This window comes from Cololabis saira, chromosome 8 (assembly GCF_033807715.1).
Source record: "Cololabis saira isolate AMF1-May2022 chromosome 8, fColSai1.1, whole genome shotgun sequence".
NCBI classification, from domain to species: domain Eukaryota; kingdom Metazoa; phylum Chordata; class Actinopteri; order Beloniformes; family Belonidae; genus Cololabis; species Cololabis saira.
The window spans coordinates 19,815,274-19,840,674 of NC_084594.1; the positions used below are offsets into that span (position 1 = coordinate 19,815,274).

At 38.7% G+C, this 25,401-nt stretch overlaps 2 protein-coding genes across 5 annotated transcripts in view; both read left to right on the top strand.

Annotated features, from left to right (window-relative positions):
- Positions 1–1,589: 1,589 nt before the first annotated feature.
- On the top strand, positions 1,590–9,974 carry necap2 (NECAP endocytosis associated 2). Its single transcript, XM_061727049.1, has 8 exons — positions 1,590–1,760; positions 3,333–3,433; positions 5,317–5,421; positions 7,189–7,270; positions 7,753–7,861; positions 7,952–8,096; positions 8,848–8,932; positions 9,088–9,974. Exons 1-8 carry the CDS (start codon positions 1,666–1,668, stop codon positions 9,131–9,133), a joined length of 768 nt encoding a protein of 255 aa, XP_061583033.1. The 5' UTR covers positions 1,590–1,665; the 3' UTR covers positions 9,134–9,974.
- Positions 9,975–12,708: 2,734 nt separating this feature from the next.
- LOC133448482 (rootletin-like) overlaps positions 12,709–25,401 on the top strand; it is a 33,218-nt gene continuing 20,525 nt past the window's right edge. The window contains exons 1-12 of one of the 4 annotated variants that reach the window (XM_061727053.1): positions 12,709–12,864; positions 20,152–20,278; positions 20,369–20,511; positions 22,092–22,283; positions 22,364–22,447; positions 22,541–22,626; positions 22,832–22,997; positions 23,096–23,202; positions 23,295–23,522; positions 23,620–23,710; positions 23,794–23,880; positions 23,961–24,155. In XM_061727053.1, the coding sequence (XP_061583037.1) occupies positions 20,377–20,511; positions 22,092–22,283; positions 22,364–22,447; positions 22,541–22,626; positions 22,832–22,997; positions 23,096–23,202; positions 23,295–23,522; positions 23,620–23,710; positions 23,794–23,880; positions 23,961–24,155 (1,371 nt within the window). In that variant the 5' untranslated portion in view covers positions 12,709–12,864; positions 20,152–20,278; positions 20,369–20,376. Of the gene's footprint in view, positions 12,865–19,608; positions 19,921–20,151; positions 20,279–20,365; positions 20,512–22,091; positions 22,284–22,363; positions 22,448–22,540; positions 22,627–22,831; positions 22,998–23,095; positions 23,203–23,294; positions 23,523–23,619; positions 23,711–23,793; positions 23,881–23,960; positions 24,156–25,401 lie in introns of those variants that run through there. The other 3 variants (XM_061727050.1, XM_061727052.1, XM_061727051.1) reach the window with 3 other exon arrangements.

Here is a 25,401-nt window from a genome sequence, read left to right on the forward strand (position 1 = left end):
ATGTCGAGTCTAAGTCTAAGAAAAAACTTAATTGAGAGAAGTAGTTTTTCTAACTAAGTGTCTTCATCTCATATCAACAAGCCCGCAGGTTTTAAAATACCTAACAATATGAATAGGTCTATATAAGCCGCCATGGGATTTCACCAACTAACACTGACAGTCCAGGGGTGGGTAATGGTAAATTTCTGCTTTATCACCCTGGTTTATCGCCTATGTGAAGTGAGGTGGTCATCACTTGCACTGTCAGGTCAACTTAATGTATTAATGCAATTAATAAAACTTTTTTTTTGTGATCAAATGTTTTTATTTATTTTTCATGATTTTCTTATTATCAACGGTGGCATCCACAATGATGTTAAACGAACATTAACACATATTCTCACCCCCTTCCAAACACACCCCTTGGACCTAAGCATTCGATGAAAACAATTGATAGTAAAGAAAAACAGAAAAAAAAGATAATAGAAAAGATAATATAATAAAGGACAAAAAAAACAAAGGCAAAACATAATAATATCAAAAACTTCTTTCAAGTTTGGCCTTAATTTTATTTGATAATGTCAAGAAAAGTCAGATAGGCCTATCAATGGGAGATATTAAGCGTGTGTGGTTGTTTCCATCTTACTGCTATTATCTTTTTTGCTGCTGTTAGACCAGCAAGCAAAATTCGTTTTTGACATAGTGAAGCATTGATTGTTGATAAATTATTTAAAATAAGTGTTTGAGGGTTTATTGGAATATTCTGTACTGTTATTGAAGATAATGCAGTTGCAACCTGTTGCCAGAAATTTGCAACAGGTTGGCATTCCCAGACCATATGCATGAAGGTTCCTGGTTTATTCTGAAAGCATAGTGTACATAAAGAGCTAACCAGGATCTTCATATGGTAAAGCTTGCGAGGTGATAAGTTATGTGTACAAATTGAAAATGAATAAGCTGATGATCTGGGTTTCTGGAAGATATTATATTGGTCCATACTTCATTCTGTAGAGAAAATCCTTTTCGGGACCTCCACAATAAATCTCAGTTTTTCCTACCCCACATGGTCTAAGTTTTTCCTTCATCCATGGACTTGAAAGCAAAGCCGGTGTGTTTTTTTTACATACAGTGAGGCCTCTCACAGGAGGCCGTCGTGTTTTCTTCCAATCTGAGCAGATACTTGTGATTCTTGAAGTGATTCTTCACGGACACCCCTCCTTTTCAGCCACATGCCGGAGTGATAGAGACACACACACTGTCCTTTTTTCGTCCTCCTTTAGCTTAAAGTTCATATAGCAATCATTTTGAAGTAGAAGGTTCCCAGTGTTAGATTTCAACCAAATGATTATACATAGCCTACATAAAAACAATTCCTCTACAATTCCAGTTGAAATTTGGGTCCGGGTCAGGTCCATATTGCATCTAGGGCTAAAGGTTTATATGACATTTTAAAAATATATCGATATATAGTTGTACATACACTGTATACATATAATAAACATTTTTTTATATGTAGACAGTATAATGTCTGTGCTTTTCCCTGCGTGTTGGCCGTCGAGCGTCCTCCCGGCCGGAGGCGGCGCTGTTTCCCGCTCCGCCTCTTCTCCTGTTAGCCGTTAGCCGAGCAGCAGCAGCGGCGTCCATGGAAAGTCGGAAGTTGTTTTTATATTATTGAAACTTAACAAAATGGCAGAGGACAACAGCTATGAGTCCATGCTTTGTGTAAAGCCAGAAGTTCACGTTTACCGGATTCCCCCGCGGGCTTCAAACCGCGGATACCGGTAAGATCGCAGAGTTTGTGACTGACGAGTCTAGAAAAGTGTCAGTCAGCAGGTTCATTAAGATCCTGCTCCCATTACCGGACAACCTGTCAGCCACGGCTGGACATCACAGCAGTTTTATATATAAACTATTTGATATAGCTGATTAAGATATGAGGGTATGTTTAAGAAACTTTGTTGGTGGTTTTCTATTAAAGTCAGAAAACACAGTTCAAAGTGTTTACTCGCGGGAATTAGACGTCCCTGTTTTTATTCCGTCTACTTAAACCTCATACTGTTTTCATACGGATTTGTGTTTATCTATTAATTCACTTGATTATTTGTCATTTAGCGTGTTCCATATTTTTATGATTATCCGATAACGGACATACAAGTTCAGCACAAATGTTAGTTAGTTAGTTAGTTAGTTACTTAGTTAGTTAGTTAATATTTATTTGGGTCAATCACAAAAAAATCAACAAACAAGATAAACAACATCCACAGGGTTTTCCCTGGTCAACATTGTGATTATTTTGACCGAAAAGGTCTGGGCTTGAAGCATAAAGCTTATCTTTCCCACCTTTTAACATAATAGAATATATAAAAGGAACAAATGAAGAATCATGAGGTTACACAAAATAATAATAATAGTAATAATAATAGATGTAATAACTGTAATAATAGTAATAATAATGATAATATAATAATGATAGCTCTGAAAACAGTAAGTGAAAAGATGCTAAAGAAACCGACAAAACCAATTTATGTTGTCATTTCATCTCATGCATGTGTACATTCTTCTTTATTTGCTTATTGTGCCTATATATATATATTTTTTTTTTTTTATATTTTTTATTTAACCTTTATTTAACCAGGCAAGCAAATTAAGAACACATTTCTTATTTACAAGTGCTGCCTAGGGGGGTAAGGGGAGGGAGCTAAGATGAAGAAAAAAAACAAAGTTATATAAATACACAAAAAGACATTAAAACACAATACAAAAGATAAAACAATTAATCAAGTAAAACAGTCAGTATGCCTGAAGGAGGACTAAAGGCAAGTGCATATATGCGTCCATTACCTTTGCTTTGAATAATATCTTGTATGCTTTTATTGAGTTTGCTAATTTAAGGTTTAATGTTACCTGAAAGTGTCTCAGTTAAGCTGTCCTTATGGATGCCAACTGTGAAATATTAAGTCAAGTTTACCTTTCTCTGTAATATAAACAAGAGAGCTATGGGAAACTTGGAGTGAACACTTTATTTTTGTTTTTATCTGGAAAATTGTAAATTCTAAAATAATTATAATCAGCTGCAACTCAGAGACAGACATTGAAAGACTCTGAAAAGGCCCACTACATCAGATAAATACTGTTTTTAGAAATTGTTACATGCATATGATTGTTTTTCTGTAGTTGACAGCAAAAACATTTTTTTGTTCCCATCTTTGCCATATTTTAGTCTTGCTTAAAGTCTCTTGTTTCACTTCCTCCTGATGTGAAAAAAAGACAGCTGCTAAATTTGACATCATGTTTCATCCAATAATTGGGGATTACACTCACCATTTACCATTGTGCTTCCTGTTTTTCTCCAGTGCTGCTGATTGGAAGCTTGATGAACCTGCATGGAGTGGAAGAATGAAAATTACAGCTAAGGGGAAGTTAGCCTTCATCAAGTTGGAGGACAAAAACACAGGTAAATGGTTATTGAATTGTATGAGAAATGTGTTTACATCTAGGTGCCACAGTTAAAGCTGTCCCTCATTTTAGATTACATGTTTATACAGATTCTGTAAACAAATTAATTTAAACTCACAACAGCAATGACCAATACGGTAAATTTATCATATTGTTTGTGATCATGGGCAAGTAAAAAAAAAAAAAAATCCAAAAACAAACCAAAAAATGACTTTGTGTCAACAGGGAGCAAAGAACAGGTAATAGGTTTCTATTGTGGAATTATTTTCATGTTAAAATATCAGTTTAAATTTAATTTGAAGGAATATTTGATTACTTTAACAAAGCGTCACTTAGCTGCAGTGATCTTCCATCAATGTAAGTGTGCTCCCATCCCTTTTGGACAACTGCTACCATCTTATAGATCTGACCATGATGGAGCTAGCTCACAGAGGTAGACATCTATTTCAGAGAGGAGGTTCAGCAAACTCCAAATAAAAAAAAAAAAAACTCAGAGTTGGCAAGTCCTGAGATAAGAAACTCTTGAGTTTCTAGTTTCGTACCACAGGTTTGCTGTCACCTGTAAGTATGTTAAGTGAGTTCTTGAGATCATCAGTGGACCACATTTACTTTAACTCGGATAGCAGTGTCCAGTGAAAGGAAGAGATCTTCCTACCTTTTCCCTTTTTTGTCAAATTATAACTTTAATTATAATCACATGGTAAATTTGAGCAAATCTTTCTGCAGCAATAAAAGTCTGCTGCAGTGGCAAAGGAGAGATTGTTGATGTGGGAGAAATTTTGAATCCAGTGAATGAGTAACTTAAATATTTAATGACTGTTATAGCTTATTATACCTAAGATTTATTTTTCCTGCTGGTGAAACAACCAAACTTGGAAGCAGTTGAAGATTGGGTATAAAAACATAGTTCAGACAGGTACTTGCACAAAGAAAGAAATAATTCAGGGAGCTTAGACTGGAGTATCAACACATCCAATCACACTGGGAAATCTTAAAGGAAATATTCTTTTATCACAGAGGATGCTATTAAAATATGATTGTAAATTTTACCAATTTCTAAATGATGTAGGCTTCTGGACATTTTGTTAAATTCTTCATTGATGCTTCTTATAGATTTGTAGCCACCAGGAAATAGTTACCAGGCGACTTGAAATAAATACATTTAAAGACAAAAAGGGACGAAACTACTAGGGACACTTTTCTGTCAGCTGTGGTTCCCTGCTACTGTTCCCTGTCTGGGTTATGTTCAGTATCTCTGTCATGAGGAAACCTCACATTAGCAAATAAATGAATAGCTAAAAGAATGAAGACAACAACAGTATTTAGTGAAATGAGGGGATGTGTTGGGTGATATTCGGAGGGCAGGAAACTGAGAGAAACTCCAGGATTTGTGGAACATAATCTGCTCTTAACCAGGTTATGTTCAAAGAGCAAGTTACCAGACTCAGAGCATAAATACCGCAATTCTTTAAACGGATTGAGTTAATCCTTTTTACCAGGGTTAAATTACTTCACTATCTGAAACAGAAAAGCCAGAATTTTCCTCATTTCATGTTCAACATGCATAGTTTCTACATAACCCACTTTCTTAAAATAGGCTCCAGTTTTGTTCCTCTTCTGTTGATTTAGGCAGGATGTTTCTTTTCATTCACGTTTGACTTAAATTTTAACATGTATAAGAGATTTACAAGTATTCAGTTCCACTTATATTCATAATACCAGCCGTAACGTCACTTTAACTGTATTACTTGTATTTATAAAAATATGAACAACAGTGTAACCAAAACTCCTGTCAAAACATCTGTTTGTACTTTTCACAGTCTTACTGTCACAGGAACTAACACTGAGGGTGTGCTTGGTGCAAATTTGTTTGCTTTTCAGGAGAACTGTTTGCACAAGCTCCAGTTGAACAATATCCAGGCTGTGTTGTTGAAGCAGTCACAGATTCCAGCAGGTATTTTGTCATCCGGATAGAAGATGGCAACGGTAAGGCCAAAGAATTTCTCAGTTCTGTCTTTTTGTCACAGCAGATATTCTCTGTGTTTATAGGTTATTTAAATATATACACTGCTCAAAAAAAATAAAGGGAAGATCTAAACAACACAAATGTTACTCCAAGACAATCAAACTTCTGTGAAATCAAACTCTCTACGTAGGAAGCAACACGGATTTACTATCAATTTCACATGCTGTTGTGCAATTGGAATAGACAACAGGTGGAAATTATAGGCAATCCCCAATAAAGGAGTGATACTTACTGCAGGTGGTGACCACAGACCACTTCTCTGTTCCTATGCTTTCTGGCAGATGTTTTGGTCTCTTCTAATGCTGGCGGTGATTTCACTCCAGTGGTAACATGAGACCAAGTCTACAACCCACACACGTGGCTCAGGTAGTGCAGCTCATCCAGGATGGCACATCAACGCGAACTGTGGCAAGAAGGTTTGCTGTGTCTGCCAGCATAGTGTCCAGAGCATGGACGTGCTACCAGGAGACAGGCCAGTACATCAGGAGATGTGGAGGAGGCCGTAGAAGGGCAACAACCCAGCAGCAGGACCGCTACTTCCGCCTTTAAACAGGAGGAGCACTGCCAGAGTCCTGCAAAAAGAGCTCCAGCAGGCCACAAATGTGCATGTGTTCGCTGAAATGGTCAGAAACAGACTCCATGAGGGTGGCATGAGGGTGGGGGTTGTGCTTGCAGCCCACCACCATGCAGGACATTTACCAGCAAACACCAAGATTGTCAACTTAGCCACTGGCGCCCTGTGATCTTCAAAGATGAAAGCAGGTTCACACTGAGCACATGTGACAGACGTGACAGTCTGGAGATGCCGTGGAGAACGTTCTGCTGCCTGAAACATCCTCCAGTATGACCGTTTTGGCAGTGGATCAGTAACATTTCTTTGGCAAGATGAAGGCATTGATGCTATGGACTGGCCCGCCTGTTCCCCAGACCTGAATCCAATTGAGCACATCTGGGACATCATTTCTCGCTCCATCCACTAACACCTTGTTGCCCCACAGACTGTCCAGGAGTTGGTGTTTTTTAGTGCAGGTCTGGGAGGAGATCCATCTGCCACCTCATCTTATTTTTGTGTTCCCTTTATTTTTTTTGAGCAGGGTATTTATGTTTCTTTCTTCATCTCATGCTTCTTCTTGGTTTTTATTTTAGAATTTCATATTTGTGAGTTCATAACCCCTGTATTCCATATGTACATGTACAGTGGGGCAAAAAAGTATTTAGTCAGCCGCCAATTGTGCAAGTTCTCCCACTTAAAAAGATGAGAGAGGCCTGTAATTTTCATGATAGGTACACTTCAACTATGAGAGACAGAATGCTCTAGAGGAGATCTGCATGGAGGAATGGACTAAAATACCAGCTACAGTGTATGAAAACCTAGTGAAGACTTACAGAAAACGTTTGACCTCTGGCATTGCCAACAAAGTATTGAGATGAACTTTTGTTATTGACCAAATACTTATTTTCTACTATAATTTGCAAATGCATTCTTTAAAAATCAGACAATGTGATTTTCTTATTTTATTTTTTTCATTTCGTCTCTCATAGTTGAGATATACCTGTGATGAAAATTACAGGCCTCTCTTATCTTTTTAAGTGGGAGAACTTGCAGAACTGGTGTCTGACTAAATATGTTTTTGCTCCACTGTATCTACGTTCTCACGTTGCTGGATGTGATAGAGAAAACTGAAGTGTTGACAATAATTTCTGCTCTCGCATCTGCCTTTTGAAAGGACGTCATGCTTTCATCGGTCTGGGTTTCGCTGATCGTGGAGACTCATTTGACTTCAATGTTGCCTTACAAGATCATTTTAAGTAAGTCACCATTGATTAGTTACACCTTTTAAAGTTTCAGCTATATAATACAATATATTGATAACATCCCACGTACAGTCTTTAACCTGTATATGGATATATTTAACCAGACCTCATTTGACGTGTATTTTGTAAAGGTAAAATCATAAAAGCTCTATCATCAAAACTTATGAACCAACTGTATTCTATTGAACAATGTGGCATTACTTTTTCTATTTTTGTGGGCTTGAAGCAATTATTTTTTAAGAAAAGCATAGTTAAAAATGTCATGGCACTAACCATAGTTTCCAAACTTTTGCCTGCTATGACAAATAATTAAAAAAAGAAACAGTCATTGTTGTATTTTTGGAGTTGACTGTGGCAACAACGTTGATGATTTAACATCTAAGATGGCACTGTAAAATTTTTAAATATTGCTGCAATAATCTAATCTGATAACAAAATTCTTTGTGTGACCATTTTTATGCTGTCTAACTCCAAAGGTGGGTCAAGCAAGAGGGTGAACTTGCAAAGATGGAAGCCTCACAAATCGCAGCACCTAAACTGGACTTGAGCTTCAAAGAAGGCCAGACAATCAAGATCAGCATCGGGGTGAGCGTGAGGACTCGACACAGAACACAAACGGTTTCACATTTCAAGAGATCAGTAACATGAACCCAGGAATTATCCTGACTTTCACAGAATATTAAGAAGAAGGATGCAGTTGGTGGTAAAGCACGTCCCATGGGCGGTGGCCTGCTGCCTCCTCCCCCAGGAGTAAAGGTGGGAAGTGTCCTGCCACCTCCTGCTGGACAGCCTACAGTCTCAGCCCAGCCTTCTACCCCAGGTGATTCTCAAGTTTGTCAAATGCATCACATGTCCTAACTGACATGATGTTAATGATACTGACTGCGTTTACATGCAGTCAATAACCCTTTTAAAACCCGAATATTAGCAATAACCCGGTTTTTCACGGCCATGTAAACTGCAATAACCCCTTTTGAATAACCTGAATTTGCCCATATTTGGGTATTTAAAAACCCAAATATTTAAAAAATTTTAAATCTGAATATTCGGCCATGTAAACGCCAAACAGGATATCCCTATCAAAAGGAACATGAATTTGTTTTCTGCGCATGCTCTGTTCGCAAGGAATCTTGGTCTTTTGAGTCCAGGACGTTCTTATAAACATGGAGAAACACAAGACCACGCCACACTTTTGGAGTGAGGAGGAGACTAATCATTTTATAAATGTAATGAAGGATATGAACATTTTGGCATTTGTAGACTGTAGAAAGTACGGGGATAGCGAGATTTAAAAGAAGGTGAACGAAAAGGTGAGCGAAGTAGCATTTATTTTGAATTTGGATACAGGAAGAAGAAGCGGAAATTACGATAACATGACGTTCTCCATGCGTCGCTGTTTTGATTGAGATATCCCAAATAATTAATTACCATGTATACAGGGATAACCCTGTTTGCTCACGCGTGGAAATGGAATATTCCGAATGTTTCAGTAAACGGAATATTAGCAATAACCCGAATTTTGACTGCATGTAAACGCTCACACGTTTGACGTCATTTCTGTCCCCACCCAGCTCCACTTTTAGACTTTGGTGCTCCCGCCTCTGCAGCCCAGCCCACCTCTGACGTGTGGGGGGATTTCACATCTGCAGGATCAAAGTAAGTCGGGGTTTGGTTTTTTTTTGTTTGGTTTTTTTTCTTCTCCATTCTCAGACGATGTCACGCCAACATCTCTGTGCCATGACATCTCATTTCATTTCTTTGGTTCCCTTGCTCCATTGTCACTCATCTTCTGCCCCCCTCTCCTCCCACAGCTCCGACAATGATGCTGTCAAATCAGGATGGGTGCAGTTTAGTTGAGTTGGGGAGAGAAAACAAAAGAAAAGAAACCTGCACATACTCAGGTTTTATACATTCCAGGACAGCATGACTGTGAGGAAGAAACAAAAAGCATGAACTTTTGGTAGATTTCAATACTTACTCTGTTCATATAAAGGATAGCCCGCTGACCAAGACATTCTGAGGAACAAACATTAATGCACGTGTTATTTCCAATCCTTTTTCACTCTGCTATGCAGTGGGGTAGCGTTTAGTTGTCACTCTGCTCCTAAAAGCAAGTGTCTAATTGAAAGGAAAATCACTCATCACACTAACAAGGTAAAATATTTCTTCACTGCCCTAATTTATACGTTCCTCATTTTCCTCATTTCTAGTCATTTGTATTGTTGGTCTGCCCAGAGTCAGATTTCACCATCTGTGTCTTCATGACTTCATGCATACATGTTCCTGCTGCTGTCCGAGAATGATCTCATTACACCAGCATCACTCATCTCAACGTTTCTTTGCCTTTTAGGGAAATTAGTTTTGACTGTTTTTTTTTGTTTTTCTTTCTTTGTAATTGTTACTATTTTTCTGTTTTGTATTTTAGTAGCTCTTTCTTAATTTTATTCAAATATGATCATTAATTTCCTTTTTTGATGTGGGGAAAAAAGTCATGCCCCTGTTTTCAACATGATTTTTTTTTAATGTTTATGCTGTGGAAAGCCCCTGTATGTCAGTACTTTTCAGAATGTGCCTTTTATCCAACCAAATGTCCCCTCTCTCCCGTATGCTGATTAAGTGCCTTCCTGAAGAATACTTAAAATGTATAAAATCTAAACCTATGTCTTTATGTAAATAAACTATATTTCTTTGTCCTGTTGTTTTGATGATGAGTTTGATTATTATTATTAATATTAGTTATAGTAGTATCATGTCTTTCATTAAAAAAGAAGTCAGACTTAACATGATTACACTGAGATAGTAACAGAAGCTTTCAGAATAAGTTATGTAAGGAGGAGTTGTCAAATACATTTAGAAAATGTACTTTTATGAGGGTATCAGGTGATAACTGTCAGGAAAATAAAAGGTTGAATTACATAAAACAATACAATATAGTTTGCACCGGTCTTGACCAGGTCTCTTGTGTAAAAGATTTTGATCTTAATGAGAATTTTACCTGGTTAAAGTATGTTTATATGCGTGTGTATAGTTTATATAAATATATGTTCAATTCATAATCAACATTTTAGGATGGCTTGTGAAATATAGACCACGAATTAAGGTAGAATATGTTGCAGCCATCATAGAGGTACAGATTTGGACAAATACTGTATGTAGTTATCCTTTCATTAGATAAGTAAAGACCCACAATATCAGTGGAATATCTTGAAACTGACTAAAGTAATAGTAAATAATGTACCGGTAGTGAATATTAACTAATGGAGAAAAAAATACTGCTTTTGACTTGTGGTTCAACAGAATTATAAAGAAATTATTAAGCAAAATCAGTAATTAGTAGTTACTCTGCTGCACTGAACATGGACCAGAGAAAGCAAAGAAGAGAAGTGAAGATGAAAGGCTGTAAACTAGCTCCAAGCAGCTTGTTGTTCCTGTGACTATAGCTCCAGACTTCATCCAGGAGTTTGGGGTCCACAGGACTGAAGTCAACCTTGGTGACAAATTGAAGAGAGTCTTGGCTGGAATAACGTGATCCTTCCACGCGCTTCATCCGGCCAGGAAGCTGTTGGGTGAAAAGAAGGGCCTGCTCACTCCTCAAGCAAGAAGGCTTGGGCTCAGTGCAGGGCCTTGGGGCTTAGGTTGGAGCACTGGGTGATAAAGTGGGGAAAAAAACACAACTTCAAAATGTTCCACAACAAAATATGAAATCGAAAAAAATTATAAAATTGAATAAAAAAAAAAAATCCTCCCCAGGCCAGTTTCATTAGCGCCCACCCGGTTAACCCCAATTCAAAGAACAATGTCTCATTTTCCTTACTATGTATTCAGTGAATTATTTATTTTTTCCTTTTGTCACTTTGAAGACGTTTCACTGACCATTGTAGGTTAATTCTTTTTTTTCTTTAATAGAAAGGCACCAACAAAGTTGTCTACGTGTTTATTACTTTTGCCAAGTAAGTAAGGACATTTTATTTATATGGCACATTTCACAGACAACGGAATGTCACAAGGTGCTTCACAAAAAATAAAACATCAAAAATAACACAAATAAAACACTACAATAAAAGTAGAAATACGATAAAAACAAGACAATACCGATTAAAGCTCCTAGAATAAAATTACATAACAACCCTATAAATACTAATGTTTAAAAGCTTGGAGAAACAGATGGGTTTTAAGTTTGTTCTTAAAAGCGTCAATGGAGTCCAGGCATTGTTATGCCATCACAGACCTTCGTTTTTTACTCATTGTTGTTAATTGTCCTTTTAAAAAATAATTTCAATAGTTATTTTCCACATACAGGAGATATTTCTGTGGGTCTCTTGACCCTTTTATCCATAGTCCAAAAAGTGTTGTTTTTTCTTTTATGTGGGTTTTCAATAAAAACATGCAATTTAACAAAACCTTTTGTACGGAAGAGTATTAGGGCCAGGCAGGAGAAAAATAACATTTTAGAGGAAGATTTTTTTTTCATTAAGCACTTCGAAAAAAGTTGAAATGTCGAGAAAAAAGTCGAAATGTTGAGAAAAAAAGTCAAAATTTCGTGAATAAAGTCGAAATGTTGAGAAAAAAATCGAAATGTCGAGAAAAAAGTCGAAATGTCGAGAAAAAAATCGAAATGTTGAGAAAAAAGTCGAAATTTTAAGAAAAAAGTCAAAATGTCGAGAAAAAAGTCAAAATGTCGAGATTAATGTTGAAGTACAATTTTTTAGAAAAAAGTCGAAATGTCGAGATTAATGTTGAAATACAATTTCGAGAAAAAAGTCGAAATGTCGAGATTAATGTTGAAATACAATTTCGAGAAAAAAATCGAAATGTCGAGAATAATGTTGAAATACAATTTAACGCCTTTTTTCTCAACATTTCAACTTTATTCACGAAATTTTGACTTTTTTCTCAACATTTCGACTTTTTTCTCGAAACTGTACTTCAACATTAATCTTGACATTTCGACTTTTTTCTCGGCATTTCGACTTTTTGTCAACATTTCGACTTTTTTCTCAAAATTGGACATAACATTTCGACTTTTTTCTCGATGTTTCGACTTTTTTCTCGACATTTAGAATTTTTTTCTCGAAGTGCATAATGAAAAAAAAATCTTCCTCCTCTAAAATATTATTTTTATTTTTGTCCTGGCCCTAATATTCTTCCGTATTTATCCATATAGTCCAAAAAGTGTTCTTTTTTCTTTTATGTGGGTTTTCAAGCAATTTAACAAAACCTTTTGTGTATTAAAAATCCAATATAACTTTTTTTTTTTAATTTAACTACCTCAAATCCTAATCTGGATTATTTTCATTGTTCAACAGCGTTTATTGATCCAGTGTTTTTGCATTGGGTGACTGATCCAGTGATGGCAGCAGAGCCGCGTGGTCCATCATGAACACGAACACCGGCTGAACTGGAAGTCCCTCCCCGGAAAAAGCATGGAGAGGATTTCTGAACAAGGCGCCTGTGGGCGGCTGGTGATGATCCGCGCGTAACTGTGTAACTGTACTGTAACTGCGGTCCATGGGGATTTTTTTCCGCCTTCACGGACTAAAACCCCCGCTCAGGAGGATGGGGGTAAACCAAAACAACGCCGAGCAGAGGTGAGGCTGTTTACCAGACACGGAGGCGGGTGTTTTTAACTGCGAAAGCTGCGACAGGCACGAAGGATGTCTAAATAAAAGGCTGATTTATGGTTCTGCGTTAAATCAACGCAGGGTATGCGTACCCTACGCCGTGGCCGACGGCGTAGGCTCTGCGTCGATTTAACGCGGAACCATAAATCAGCCTTGACTCGCTGCAATACGCATGTTCACACTTCCCCTCTGTCCACAACAATCCGAGTCCTAGGATTTATCAATATTAAAACAAAGTTTTGATTGAGATCTGTTAAAATAGTCCAGGGTGCTGCGTGGATGTATGCCTCCTCCTCCTCCTCCTCCTTCTTCATCCTGCCGCCTCAAAATCTGCACACTCCAAAACTTGGGTGTGACTTTCTGCATTTGGCCGTTATTGTCTTTTAGGATAGAGAAGTTTATTGTTGCTGGTCGGTTCCCTTTTAATGCAAATAAACAAACGAGGTCTACAATCAAAGAGGAAGTGCGGCCACGATGATTATTGACCGGATTTATTGGGTGCATCTGTTGTAAAAGTCTTTAAACTTGAGAGAAAGTAGTCCACAGTTTTGATTTTTTTTTTTTGAATGAATAATGAACAATAATGCTAATTTAGATATATAGGCTCTCAAAAAAATAAGTAATCTACTAAAAGAACACGTGGGGGCGCTACTGACATAAATCTGAAATTCTGACTTCTTGCTGATGATTGGATATTACTGAATTATATCTATTTTGAAATTTGTCAATAGGAACATACTGATAGGCTCACAGAAGTGCGATTTATTTCCAGATGGCACAATTTTGAACTAAAAACGCCTCCTTTGTTCAGCCAATCCAAAACAAGTACCAAAATAAACCAGCTAATCAGAATTCAGTATAATGTTGCGTTGGCCAATCAGACCCCAGAAATATAGAAGATTATATGTATATATATATATATATATATATATATATATATATATATATATATATATATATATATATATATATATATATATATATATATATGTATATATATGTATATGTATATATAAGAGAAGGAAAGCCCTTTAGGGAAAAGATTTTTTACAAAATGTGTTGCCAAAATTGCAAATTTCCAGCTAAATTGGATTAGTTTCACCTTTGATTTAATTCCAGCTGTTGAAAAGTTACTGAACTATTGAATTTGTAATGAACAGCATTCAAAAACGTCTGAGATGAAACTTATTTCTGCCAATATTTCAGTGTCATCCGCCTGCATGTATAGAGACCTAATTTGTTAAGAGGTAAATCAATTAATATTAGCTAGCACAACAATAATATTAATTATTTCACAAGTTTAAGTATATGGTGGATAATGCTGTAATTTGTTTTCCAGGGGGCTTGTAGTCTCAATGAGTATATGCAAGAAGGTTATAGGAGTATAAATGTGTCTTTCAGAGGGGATGGTAGAATGAAATGGGGTGGGGGTGTATCGGCACAGTGATCCCCTTGTGTGTTACTATGACAACTCAAACACAACAAAAATCAGTGCAGTCGTTTTTTTCTTTTTTATTTAATGCTTGTCATAGCTCCATTCAAGGAAAACTAAACAAAATAGCTGTTATATTTCAGTTCCCTACATGTGAACTACAAATGATTAACAGTAAACAACCATTCCAATGCCCAAACAATAAGATTTATGTTTAGCAAATATTTAAAAAATGAATATAAATTAGGAAGCATCTTTTTGACGGTATGTTTTGAGGTAATATTGCACTAAAGAACAGAATTTGTTGTATGCACAGGTTAACAACAACGGAGCAAATGAGAAACTAACTGGTGGTTAGGATCTATTACAAGCTATTGCTGATTAACTCACACCCTACATTTACAAGGAAACAATTAGTTATTAGGCACTCAAAAATGAGAACCAGCAATGACTGTTAAAATTGATTTGTTATGACAAACAATACTATAGTAATCACTAATTACTTGTTCAAACGAGACAGTTTATGAGAATTTGGATTAAGACTAAACCTGAACTTAAGCTATAGAAATACAAGTGGAGAGGGAAAACTCAGGTATTCACACATATTGTGGTGAAGGACAAGGTGTGTCTTCAAGCAAATGAAATGTGGTGTTTATAATTCAATTAAGCTGCTTATATTAGAGGGTTTAGTGAAGACGGGTCATTTTGACCCGGAGGACACAGGGTGTATACAGAAAATGAGGACAACAGGAGGGTTAATTAGCAATCACTCATTAATTATGAATTACTAAAACATTAGTTTTAGGAATTGTTTTTTTGTTGTGTTTCTTTTTTAGATTTTTTTATCATACACCACCACAATGGATTTAAAATAACAGCTTTAATTTAAGAGGTTTCACAAAAGACGTGGTTTAGCCTTTAGGAAATGCAGCAATTTCAAGAAAAATACCTCAGTTTTCAAGGGCTCAAAGATATTTATACAATGGTTGACTAGTTGAGCTGGAGCTATCAATATGAAGCCCAAGAAAGTGCCAATGTAAGAAAAGGAGGCCGACATTGGCTGAAGAAAAACAAAAGAAATCTGTAAGCAATGTCAAAAACCTCCTTAAAGGTATTGTGACCTCATTTTTAACATGCTTTTAACACTATCAAAAGTCTTGGCCAACATCCCTCAAATGTGTCTAAAAGAGTGTAACAAGAAAAACTTCACTCTAGTACTCTTTTCCTGGCTTTTTATTACAGTGTTTTTTTGCGCCGTGAAAAACGCTTCCTTTCCCCCTTTCCTGTCAATCATTGCTCCGCTCCTCCTCCAAACCTCCTCCTCCAGCCATACGCTCACAGCGGCGTCGCAGAGTTAAGCCGGGAGCGACAGGCGAAGCATGCACGGAAAAGCAGGAGGGCGAACCACAGCAAACAATCATAAAAATAAAGGCATGCAAGCAGCACTGTCCCCTTATCTTAAGTCCAGTCAGTGGCCGCGGGTCTTCTTAGCAGTTTTCCTCCGGTGATTAGAACAGAAGAGGCTCTAAACAGCTCCGTGTTAAGCCTCATTTATGGTTCCGCGTTAAATCGACGCAGAGCCTACGCCGTAGGGTTCAGCGTACGGTGCGCGTCGCCGCTTAACCCTACGCCGTAGGCTCTGCGTCGGTGTAACGCGGAACCATAAATCAGCCTTTATGGTGCGCTGGAGAGGAGCGGAGGCAGGGAGCTGGGTGGAGGGGGCGGTGATTTAGCGGATCGTTACGTAACGATCCGCCACCAAACCACATGCGCCGTTTTTGCATAGTTATGCGGAAAATCCCAGAAAGCACACAATACACTGAATGTTAAAAGTTCGTTGTTTTTTGGGTGTAATTGATGTCAAGACACCCAACAAAACACAAAAAATCAAGAAAAATTTGTTTTTCATGTCACAATCCCTTTAAAAACAACGAAAGCGCTGGTGAGCCCAACAGCGCCTAAAGGTCTGGGAGACTACAGAAGAAAACTAAAATAGATGATTCCGTACTAATTTCCTTGCTAAAAAAAAAACAACCTTTCACAACACCATCCAAGATGAAACCAAGATAAACTTGTATTAGAATCACGCGAGAGAATTATGGAGAGTAACAGGGACAGGTAACGATCTAAAGATTGTCACATGTTTCAAATATAGAGTATATAGGCAGTGTTATGGTAACATGTATGGCTGCCAGTGGAAGGGCACAGCTGTGTTTATCGATGATGCAATTGGTAATAGAAATAGAAAAAATATTACCTCTGAGGTGTTGCATTCTCTGGGATTATGGTGGCTGAGTGGTTGGTGCCGTTGCCTCACAGTGCAGGTTCCTGGTTCAACTAAAGCAATGGTCTGTCCCTGATGGAGTTGCTTATTCTCCCTGTTGCTTGTGGGATTGCATAAGGAAGAACATCTGGTGTTAAATTTTTGCCAAATCAATATGTGGACTGCAATGCTCAGCCTAAATGTGAAACAAGAACAAACGTTATAGGATTGGTGCTTCACAGTGGAGATTGATAATGACCCTAAACATACTGTAAAAACATCTCAATAGTTTTTGAAGCCAAAAGAATTGAATTGTGTTTCAACTGTCATGTCAGTCTTCTCATCTCAATCCAACGGAGCAACTTTTCAGTTACTGAGAGAAAACTAAAGGGTGAAAGGCTCAGAAACAAGGAGCAGCTGAAGGTGTTGCAGTGCAGACCTGGCAGAGCATCACAAGAGAGGAAGTCTTCGGTGTTGTCCATAGGCTCCAGACTTCAGGGAGTCAATGACAATGATCATTAAAAGATATGGTTATATTTACAGTTGTGTGTCACTTTAACAGCTTTTGAGCCCCTAAAAATAGAGGTGCCTTAATTACAATAGCCATAATTCCTAAATGATAGATGCCATATTTTTGTGAAACTTCTTCAATTAGAGCTGAATGTGGATACTTCGATAACATCTTAGTTGTTTTATGTCAAATCCATTGTTGTGGTGGATGAGGGCCAAATCATAAAAAAGAACCCTCTTGTTTTCTAAATTGTTCTGCACCTAATATGGCACAACTACACATACTGTACCATGTAGTCCTGCTACATGATTTTCTCAAGATTACTTTCTCATGGTGCCAAGCATTTATCTATTACTGGATCTTAAGTGAATCATTCCCCTTCTATTAATAGTTTATCTGCTTCAATTGACATGGTACATTACATTACATAAGATTATATGATTTGTTTCGGACTGCATTTTTCGCAGTCAGAAACAGAGACGTCAGTCAGAAGCCACTCTGTGTAACACTACCACTTCTGGTCACATGGGTCACATGAAAGTTCATGAGTCAGCCCCTGGTGTTAGACCCATACACTGTAAAAAACAATGAATAAAGCATGACCCGTTGCTTTCTGGGGAGCTGTTTTGGAGCCTTGTTTTCTTTCTGTACTCGCAGTCAGACTGCCCGCGAAGTCATCTGGAACGCACCCAACCTATGTCAATCAAAGTTAGTCGTGGCTTCCAGCTCCTTCAACAGATCGCTGCCAACATTTTTTCAGAGCTGCCTACAGGTGTTTACTGGAGAATATCGCATTTCACATGTTGATTCGATGGCAAAATCAAAAATCACTGCTGCGTTTAGCCGACGCTGGGTTAGTACAGACTCCTTTGCTAAGCATGGTAGCATGAGGGTTATGGATGAGGAGTCATCAGCTGAGTCGACCTTCAATCAATCATATTGGAAATAAATGTACTGTTTTTCATAAATTCTTCAGATGTGGTACAAAAAGTTCACCCCACTTAGACTTGTCTTGGATGAGAAATCCAATGACTGAGACCAAACTGGTCTTTTGGATTAGGTTGTACATATATTTATTTATGGTCTAAAGTTGGATATTTTAACATGAAAGTCAATGGAGATTCACCTGGTTTTGCAGACAGCCTCTATCGGCACGTCGAGGAAATGCAATCAATTTTAGTTCAACATAGGATTCAACCCAATTCTAATTCAGTTTTAACCTGGAAGCTAGATGGCTGGCGCCTATTAGACACAGCAAAGTGCATCTCTAGTGGGACAAAGCAGTGTTACAAGACGTGCCTAACCATCCCCACTCATTACCACAGTATTGTCATTGTCTGTTGTTTTGGCAACACGTAAGATCGCTATGCCCCCATGTGGTCGATATTGGTATTGCTACATAGAGTGGCTTTAATTACAGGCATTATTTCAGTTTTTCTTGAACTTTTGAACTTTTTGTTCCACTTTGTTCCACTTGTCTTGTTCCTGTTTATATTTTGAATGCTTTAGATTTGTTAATTGGATGTATTTCAGATTAAGGGGTAGAAAAGAAAACATAAAATTAGTTAATGAAATAATTCTATTTAAAAAGTCAAAAGTCCTATATTTGGCCTAATGCTGTGATGTCAGTCACTTGCCTGCAGCCTAAAACAAGACAGACAATTCTTTGTTTTCCCAGACAGTTTAAATAGTTACATTGTTTCCTAAAAAAAAAAAAAATTATTTAGCAAATAAGAGGATGTATGATTATTTTTTTATCACCACATTTTGTATTGTTTCCTCTCTGTTTTCTATTGTCTATCCATCCAACCATTGATCCATGTGTTTCAAAATAAAATGTATAAAATGAATCACCTCTTTATGCAGCAGTGCAGGTTAACCGCAGAGCTCAGCATATTGCTATGCAACTCTTTGATCTCACAATGTTTGTCTTATTGCTGAAGCGGACGTTTACTGTATTTGATTTTATGGACAACTGAAAAGTAGCATACTAGGAGGATCTCAGTGAAAACATTAGTAGAGAAAACAGAAAGGCATAAAAATGACTGTGTAGACAAGGATGATACTGAATCTCCCAAAAAACAAAAGAAAAACTTCCTGAACTTTCCTTTGCAGGATGCAAAGGAAAAGAAAAAAACACAACAATGTGGCCTTTATATGTAAAGTTTGTGTATTGATAACAGGTTCAGCCTGGTCCTGGTGCTCTGACCTCTATCTTGAAAGTCAGAATTAGAGTAAAGCAGTCTATTTTTACATTGTTGTACTTATGTAAAATGGATGACTCATTTGACTTATTTATTACCGTGAACTTGCTCTAATTATCCCTCCTCTAACTTGATTTTGAAATCTTTTTTCTTTCTTTTTCCTTCTCTTCAGCTCCTCTCTGTTTACAGCTGAATAGCAGCGGTGGTGGAGGGTTTTGAAGGCAGTGAGAGTGTAGTAGCCGTGTTGGGGGTGTGTGTGTGTGTGGGGGGGGGGTGCACTTTGTTTAAAACCTGCTAATCCTGCTGTCCTCAATCTCTGTGTGCGCTTGGCTGAGGAGCCGACGGGACGGAGGCGCTCAGCTCCACTGAGACCGCAACTTCTGTCTGCACGCAGAACTACAAATAACCAGCGCAGGGTCGTGTCATTTATTTATTATCCAAACCGTTGTAAGAAAAGAAAGAGGGGAGAAATCAGTTGCTGAGCTTTGTGAAGACGTTTTATTCTCTTGGAGTTAATCCTATTTCCCTGGAGGATTTTAAAATAGCTGCCAACACGATGAGCGCTGCGGAAAACTCAGACACCGACTCCAACAAGCTGGAGTCTGTGATACAGGTGAGCAGGTGATCCTCGCCAGGCTCCTCCGTCTCATCTCTGCTGCTCGTTTACAGCATGCCTGTCTGTGCTGGCGGACATTGTGTTGTGATACCCAGCAGCTGTGGACTGTTGTGACAACTGTTGCACCATTTGTTCTCGTGGCAAGCATCAGTAATTGGGCTTATAGACTGTCCTCAACATTTTATATCTCATAGTTGGCCATCTAAATGTTTGTATTTTCTGCATCAGAGGCTGGAGGAGAGTGTTCTGTCTGAGGAGAAGAGGCTGACTGTCAGGGGCCCTTCACCTGACGCTCCCCCTACATGTCTGCCAGCAAGAGTGCGAGAGATTGTCACAAAGAACCTCAACGATAGCTGTGAGCGTCCTGGTCTTCTACACTTTATGTCATATCGAGATGCTGTCTTCTTCCTTTTGCCTGATCAGTTTGTTTGTTGTCTGTCAGCAGCAGGAGCCATGTCCTCGGTCATTTCCATCCAGGAGGAGAACCGAGTGCTGCAGGGAGAGCTGGCGAGGCTGGAGGACCTGCTGGCCCACAGCCGTGCAGACCGGGACGAGCTGGCCATCAAGTATGGAGCAATCAGTGAAAGGGTAATGACAACCATTAAATCATCAAGCAAAACTGATGTGAAGGGGGAGCAGTAGTTTGAATTTAAAAAAAAAAAAAATATATATATATATAAGGGCAAATTAGGAATAAAGTCATCTTGGTGAGCAAAATTTTTTATGAAAAGTCTTCATCTCACAAACTCTCCAGCTGTTCTGACTGCACTGAAGCCAAGGAGAATGCTGTGGCACCCTCCCCTTTTCCCATGTCATTGTTTTCTTGTTGGGCTTTCTTTGTCTGAGATTTCCATCAAATCTCCCAGGTGATGGGCAGTGGAATGAACTCAAGTGGAATGTTGCCATGGCGTCTGTCGCCCTGGGCGACTGTAAACAGGGGCTTCGTTGGAGAGCAGGGATGAAGTGGTGGTGGGGGGCGCCGCTACTCATTTTATGTAGATGATTAACCCCCCGCAAAAAAAGAAATAACATGCAGGCCAGTACCTAAAAGCCAAAGGTTGCTTTGTCAGAGTTACAGTTTTTATCAAAGAAATTAATTCTCATTTAAAGAATAATTACCAGTATTTGGGGTCTTCCAGTGTTTCCAGTGGTTTTCCAGCCTCTCATGCTTTCAACAACCTTTACGAAGGATTTTAAGATGTCGGACTGTTAGCTGTTCTTTTCTAATGAAATCTTTTTAATAGACACAGAAGCAGATAATTCGTCTCTGCCATGACGGACTGAATCTATAAAAGTACAAATAAGATTACGGTAATTGGGGCTGTTGGCCAGAGTGCAGGGAAACTAAAAATTGCTACTTGAAATCTCATTCCCCTTGACTGATATGATTTTAAGTGACTTATTTAAAAAGTATTTTTAATTCATATTCTCTTATGTGGCGTTAATGCTTATATTAGTCACAGATTGGGACAGATGATAGAAAAGTCTACAACCGGGATTAAACCTTTGATGCTGCAGTTTCTAGTGAACACATCAGCAATATAATGATCTTCAAAGAATGAGCGTTTTTTTTTTAATTGCATACAATTCAGTCATTAAGTCATTTGTTATGTTTAAAGGAATTTAATCAAGAGGTCTCTTCGAGAGCAGCCTAAAGGTCCACATGTTCATAAATTACAAAGCAGCACAAAATCTTGTCCAACGCTCTTTTTGATATCAGTTGTAATTCACCTGAACAGAGTTGGACACATGGGTGCTGTAAACATAATATTGGTTTGGGCATTGATGAAATATTTTTCTAAATTCATTAACTGGAGGCCTTGTTGAACAGTCAGATTAAACATTTCACTCCCTGCGTTTGTCCTTGGTTACACAACCAGGCCTGCTCACAGTAGTAATGGACAATAACAACATGTGCTACATCTTTCTACCTCATACACACCCTACCTGCCTTTTTTGCACAGTTTTTCTTTCTTTCCCTTACTGCACTACTTTTTATTTTTCATTCCAATATATATACTGTTTATATTTTGTAATTATATAGTTTTTACTTTTTTTACCCTTTCCCTGCATGTGTGTGTTGAGTGTACTGCTGCTGCACAAAGCGAATTTCCCCATTGAGGAAGAAATAAAGGACAATCTTATCTTATCTTTAATACCAACCCCAGCTAGAGCAGACGCTGCGCTTTGAGACGGGAGATGATGACCAGGATTCGCCCGAGTCCCGCAGCATGGCTCAGCAGACCGTGGAACTACGCAGACGGCTGGATGAGGAGCAAGCCGCCTACAAGCGGAAACTCACCGCATACCAGGAGGGGCAGCAGAGGCAGGCGCAGCTCGTTCAGAAGCTGCAGGCTAAAGTACGAGGGATCGTTTTGATATTAACCGGAATATAGATAGTGATGCACAATTGTTACTAACAGTGGCCCTGCTGCTTCAGGTGCTCCAGTACAAAAAGAGATGTGGGGATCTGGAGCAGATGCTGCAGGAGAAGTCCTCAGAGTTGGAGAAACACAGTGTGGGTGTAAGAGGCATTTCATTTTATCACAAGAAAACCCACTTTTGTCCATACCTCTGGCTTCTGAAACATCACTTTAATGCAAAACCTTTCTTCTAGGGTCACAGTGAAACATCAAATGGTCGGGATGAAACCAGCAGCAACCTGGAGGATGCTTTGATCCGTCTGGAGGAAGAGCAGCAGAGGTAACACACCAGAGATCATTTCTGCAGATATCTGTATATCAATGTGCAGATTCATATCAGCAGATCAGATCACTGCTAATCACCAACCAATCACATTTATGGGAGTATTCGTAAACATTGTGTGCAAAGATGCATGGATCAGGAAGTCAGTATGCAGATATTTGTTATGTGATTTTCACCAGCAATAATATTGTTGTGTTTTCAGAAGCAGCAGTTTGTCTGCTGTGAATGCAATGCTGAGGGAGCAGTTAGAGCAGGCCGGTCTGGCCAACGAGGCTCTCAGCCAGGACATCCGCAGGCTCACCGCCGACTGGACAAAAGCCAGGGAGGAGCTGGAACAAAAGGAGTCGGACTGGAGGAGGGAAGAGGAGGTTGGAGAGAGATGCTCCTCGCACAGTGAGACACTTTAAATACAAAACAAAGTGAATTAATGATAGCTGACTGGTTGTTTTATCGGCCTCCCGGTCAGTCTTTCCACAGCTACTTCAGCAGCGAGCACAGTCGCCTGCTGAAGCTGTGGCGACAAGTGGTCGGGTTCAGGAGGCACATATGTGAACTGAAGAGCGCCACGGAAAAGTACATCAACATTACAAATTGCATGTTTTGTTACATAAGGTTCGGCTTGATCTCACTTTGTCATCTGCTCTCCTCTGTATCTCTAATCTCAGAGACTTGTCAGACATGCGTAACGAGCTGGCTCGGATGTCCCACTCTGCTCAGGTGTCCTGCACCGGCCTGTCTGCCGTGCTGCACAGTCGGGAAGGGGGAGCCGCACTGGCTCTGGAGCGGGAAAAGGCACTGAAGGTCCAGCTGCAGCAGCAGCTGAGAGAGCAAGTAGCGGAGACGATGAACCTTCAGACCAGAACAGATACAGAGACGAGTGAGCTTAATGTCAGGTCAGTCGATGTGTGGCGCTCCCCTGAAGGCCAACTCTGACTGTCTGTGAATGAAGCTGAATACTTGCTGAATACTTGTCTTCGTGTGAACTATCAGGCTGTCTGACGTGGTTCGAGAATGTGAGAAATTGAAGAGTCAAATTGAGGAGAAAGACGATGAAATTGCCACGCTCTTGAGGAAGTTTGAGGTGAGGGGCCAGTCATGAAGCATGTTTCTTTTTAGGGAGCGTCACCAATCTTCCTCACTCTCACTTTGCTGGTTAACCTTCAGGAGCAGAGCGGCAGTGATGAGTCTGACATGCAGCTGATGAGAGCTCACACTGAGACGCTGCTGGACACAGTGCGGGACATCGCTCAGGTACGTAAGACACTCTTTTATAACAGTAAAAGACTCCCCTTCACCACTGGCAAGGGCTTCATTCACGCTTCCCTTCACAGACGGTTCTGTCGGATGGAGAGACGTCATCAGAAGCGGATCAGGACAACTCTGTGGCCCTGCTGCTGTCGCTGGTTCACGACTCCTCTCCTCGGAGGCTTTCATCCCCCCGTCGAGCCTCCTCACTGCCTCCTCCTCCCGATACAGCATTGTCTGCTCTCCGCTCTGCAGTTACAACCATGATGCTGCAGCTGCAGGTGATGGGTCGCCTTAGAAACGCTCTGTGTGGGAGTGCTGCTCATGACAGTCACTGTGTGCAGGACTTGTTTCATCTGAGGTTTTTTCCACTGAGGAAAAGTTAAGACATAAATGAGAGACAGACTTTGAGGAGACAATTCCTAAAACTTCCTGTTCTCCCTCTTCTTCCATTCTTGTTCATTCGTTCGTTCGTTCGTTTTTATTTATTTCGAACATGTATAAAAAAAAACAAGAAAAAAAGATAAGAGAAACAAATACAGGTGAGCATTCCACCACATAAAGAAAAAAAAAACACATCAAAAAACATATTTCAGTTAAATGTTCGAAAAGGAGTGGGAGGAAGTATAAACTTATTTAATCCCACCCCCTTTCCACAACTAAACATAAATTATATGCCTGTATTTACGTTTTATACTATACACTAATTTGTATAAATATATCATTTTTACAAAAATAACCTGTTTAATACCAAATGTAAGCTCTATCATAAATATAATATTCAGTAACTATGATATAAATATAACTATGATATAAATATAATACGTATATCTATACAAACATACAAGACAACATGACGAAATAGCAAAACACACACAGCTGATGATCTTTAAACACAGTTATACCTCAAATAAACTATGTCTTTATATTTCTTCTTAAATTGTTTTATGTTTGTACATTCTTTTAACTCCAAATTCAAATCATTCCACAGTTTGATTCCACAAACTGATACACAAAAACGAAAGATTTGAAGTTTAGGTTTCCCCTTCTCAAATTAACTTTAAAACTGTAAAAAGAAAACAAACAACCAAAAAAAGAGTTAAAAGTCAATGAGAAAATAAGGAGTGGGAAAATATATTAAGGGAACTATCAAATACTGAAAAGCTCTTACAAAGAGTGTTGGCGAAAAATTGAAGAAAGGAATTATTTCAAAGTTTCATACAACACTGAGATCTTAAAAATAAAGATTTTGAGAATAAACTTGAACTGAATATAATAATTAGTGAAAACGAATAGGATGAAACCTGTCTAACTGGTCATAAAGTAACAAAGAGTCCAAACTGGAGGGAATTTGACTGGAAGATCAAAGATAGATATTTGAGAACTCCAGCTATAACATCTAAATATGGAACTTCAGAACTATGTTGGAGGGGCTGTGGCCACCGAGGAGACGTTTCACATATATTGTGGGCCTGCCCAAAACCGCAGGTGTAGCGGAAAGATATTAAAAGGGAAATCGAAAATATT

What these genes read in the sequence shown, in the direction of transcription:
- necap2 (XM_061727049.1), top strand. Translation starts at nt 1,666, where the DNA reads ATGGCAGAGGACAACAGCTATGAGTCCATGCTTTGTGTAAAGCCAGAA. An exon ending in GCTTCAAACCGCGGATACCG is followed by an intron (nt 1,761 to 3,332) that starts GTAAGATCGCAG and finishes GTTTTTCTCCAG; the next exon opens with TGCTGCTGATTGGAAGCTTG. An exon ending in AGCCCAGCCTTCTACCCCAG is followed by an intron (nt 8,097 to 8,847) that starts GTGATTCTCAAG and finishes GTCCCCACCCAG; the next exon opens with CTCCACTTTTAGACTTTGGT.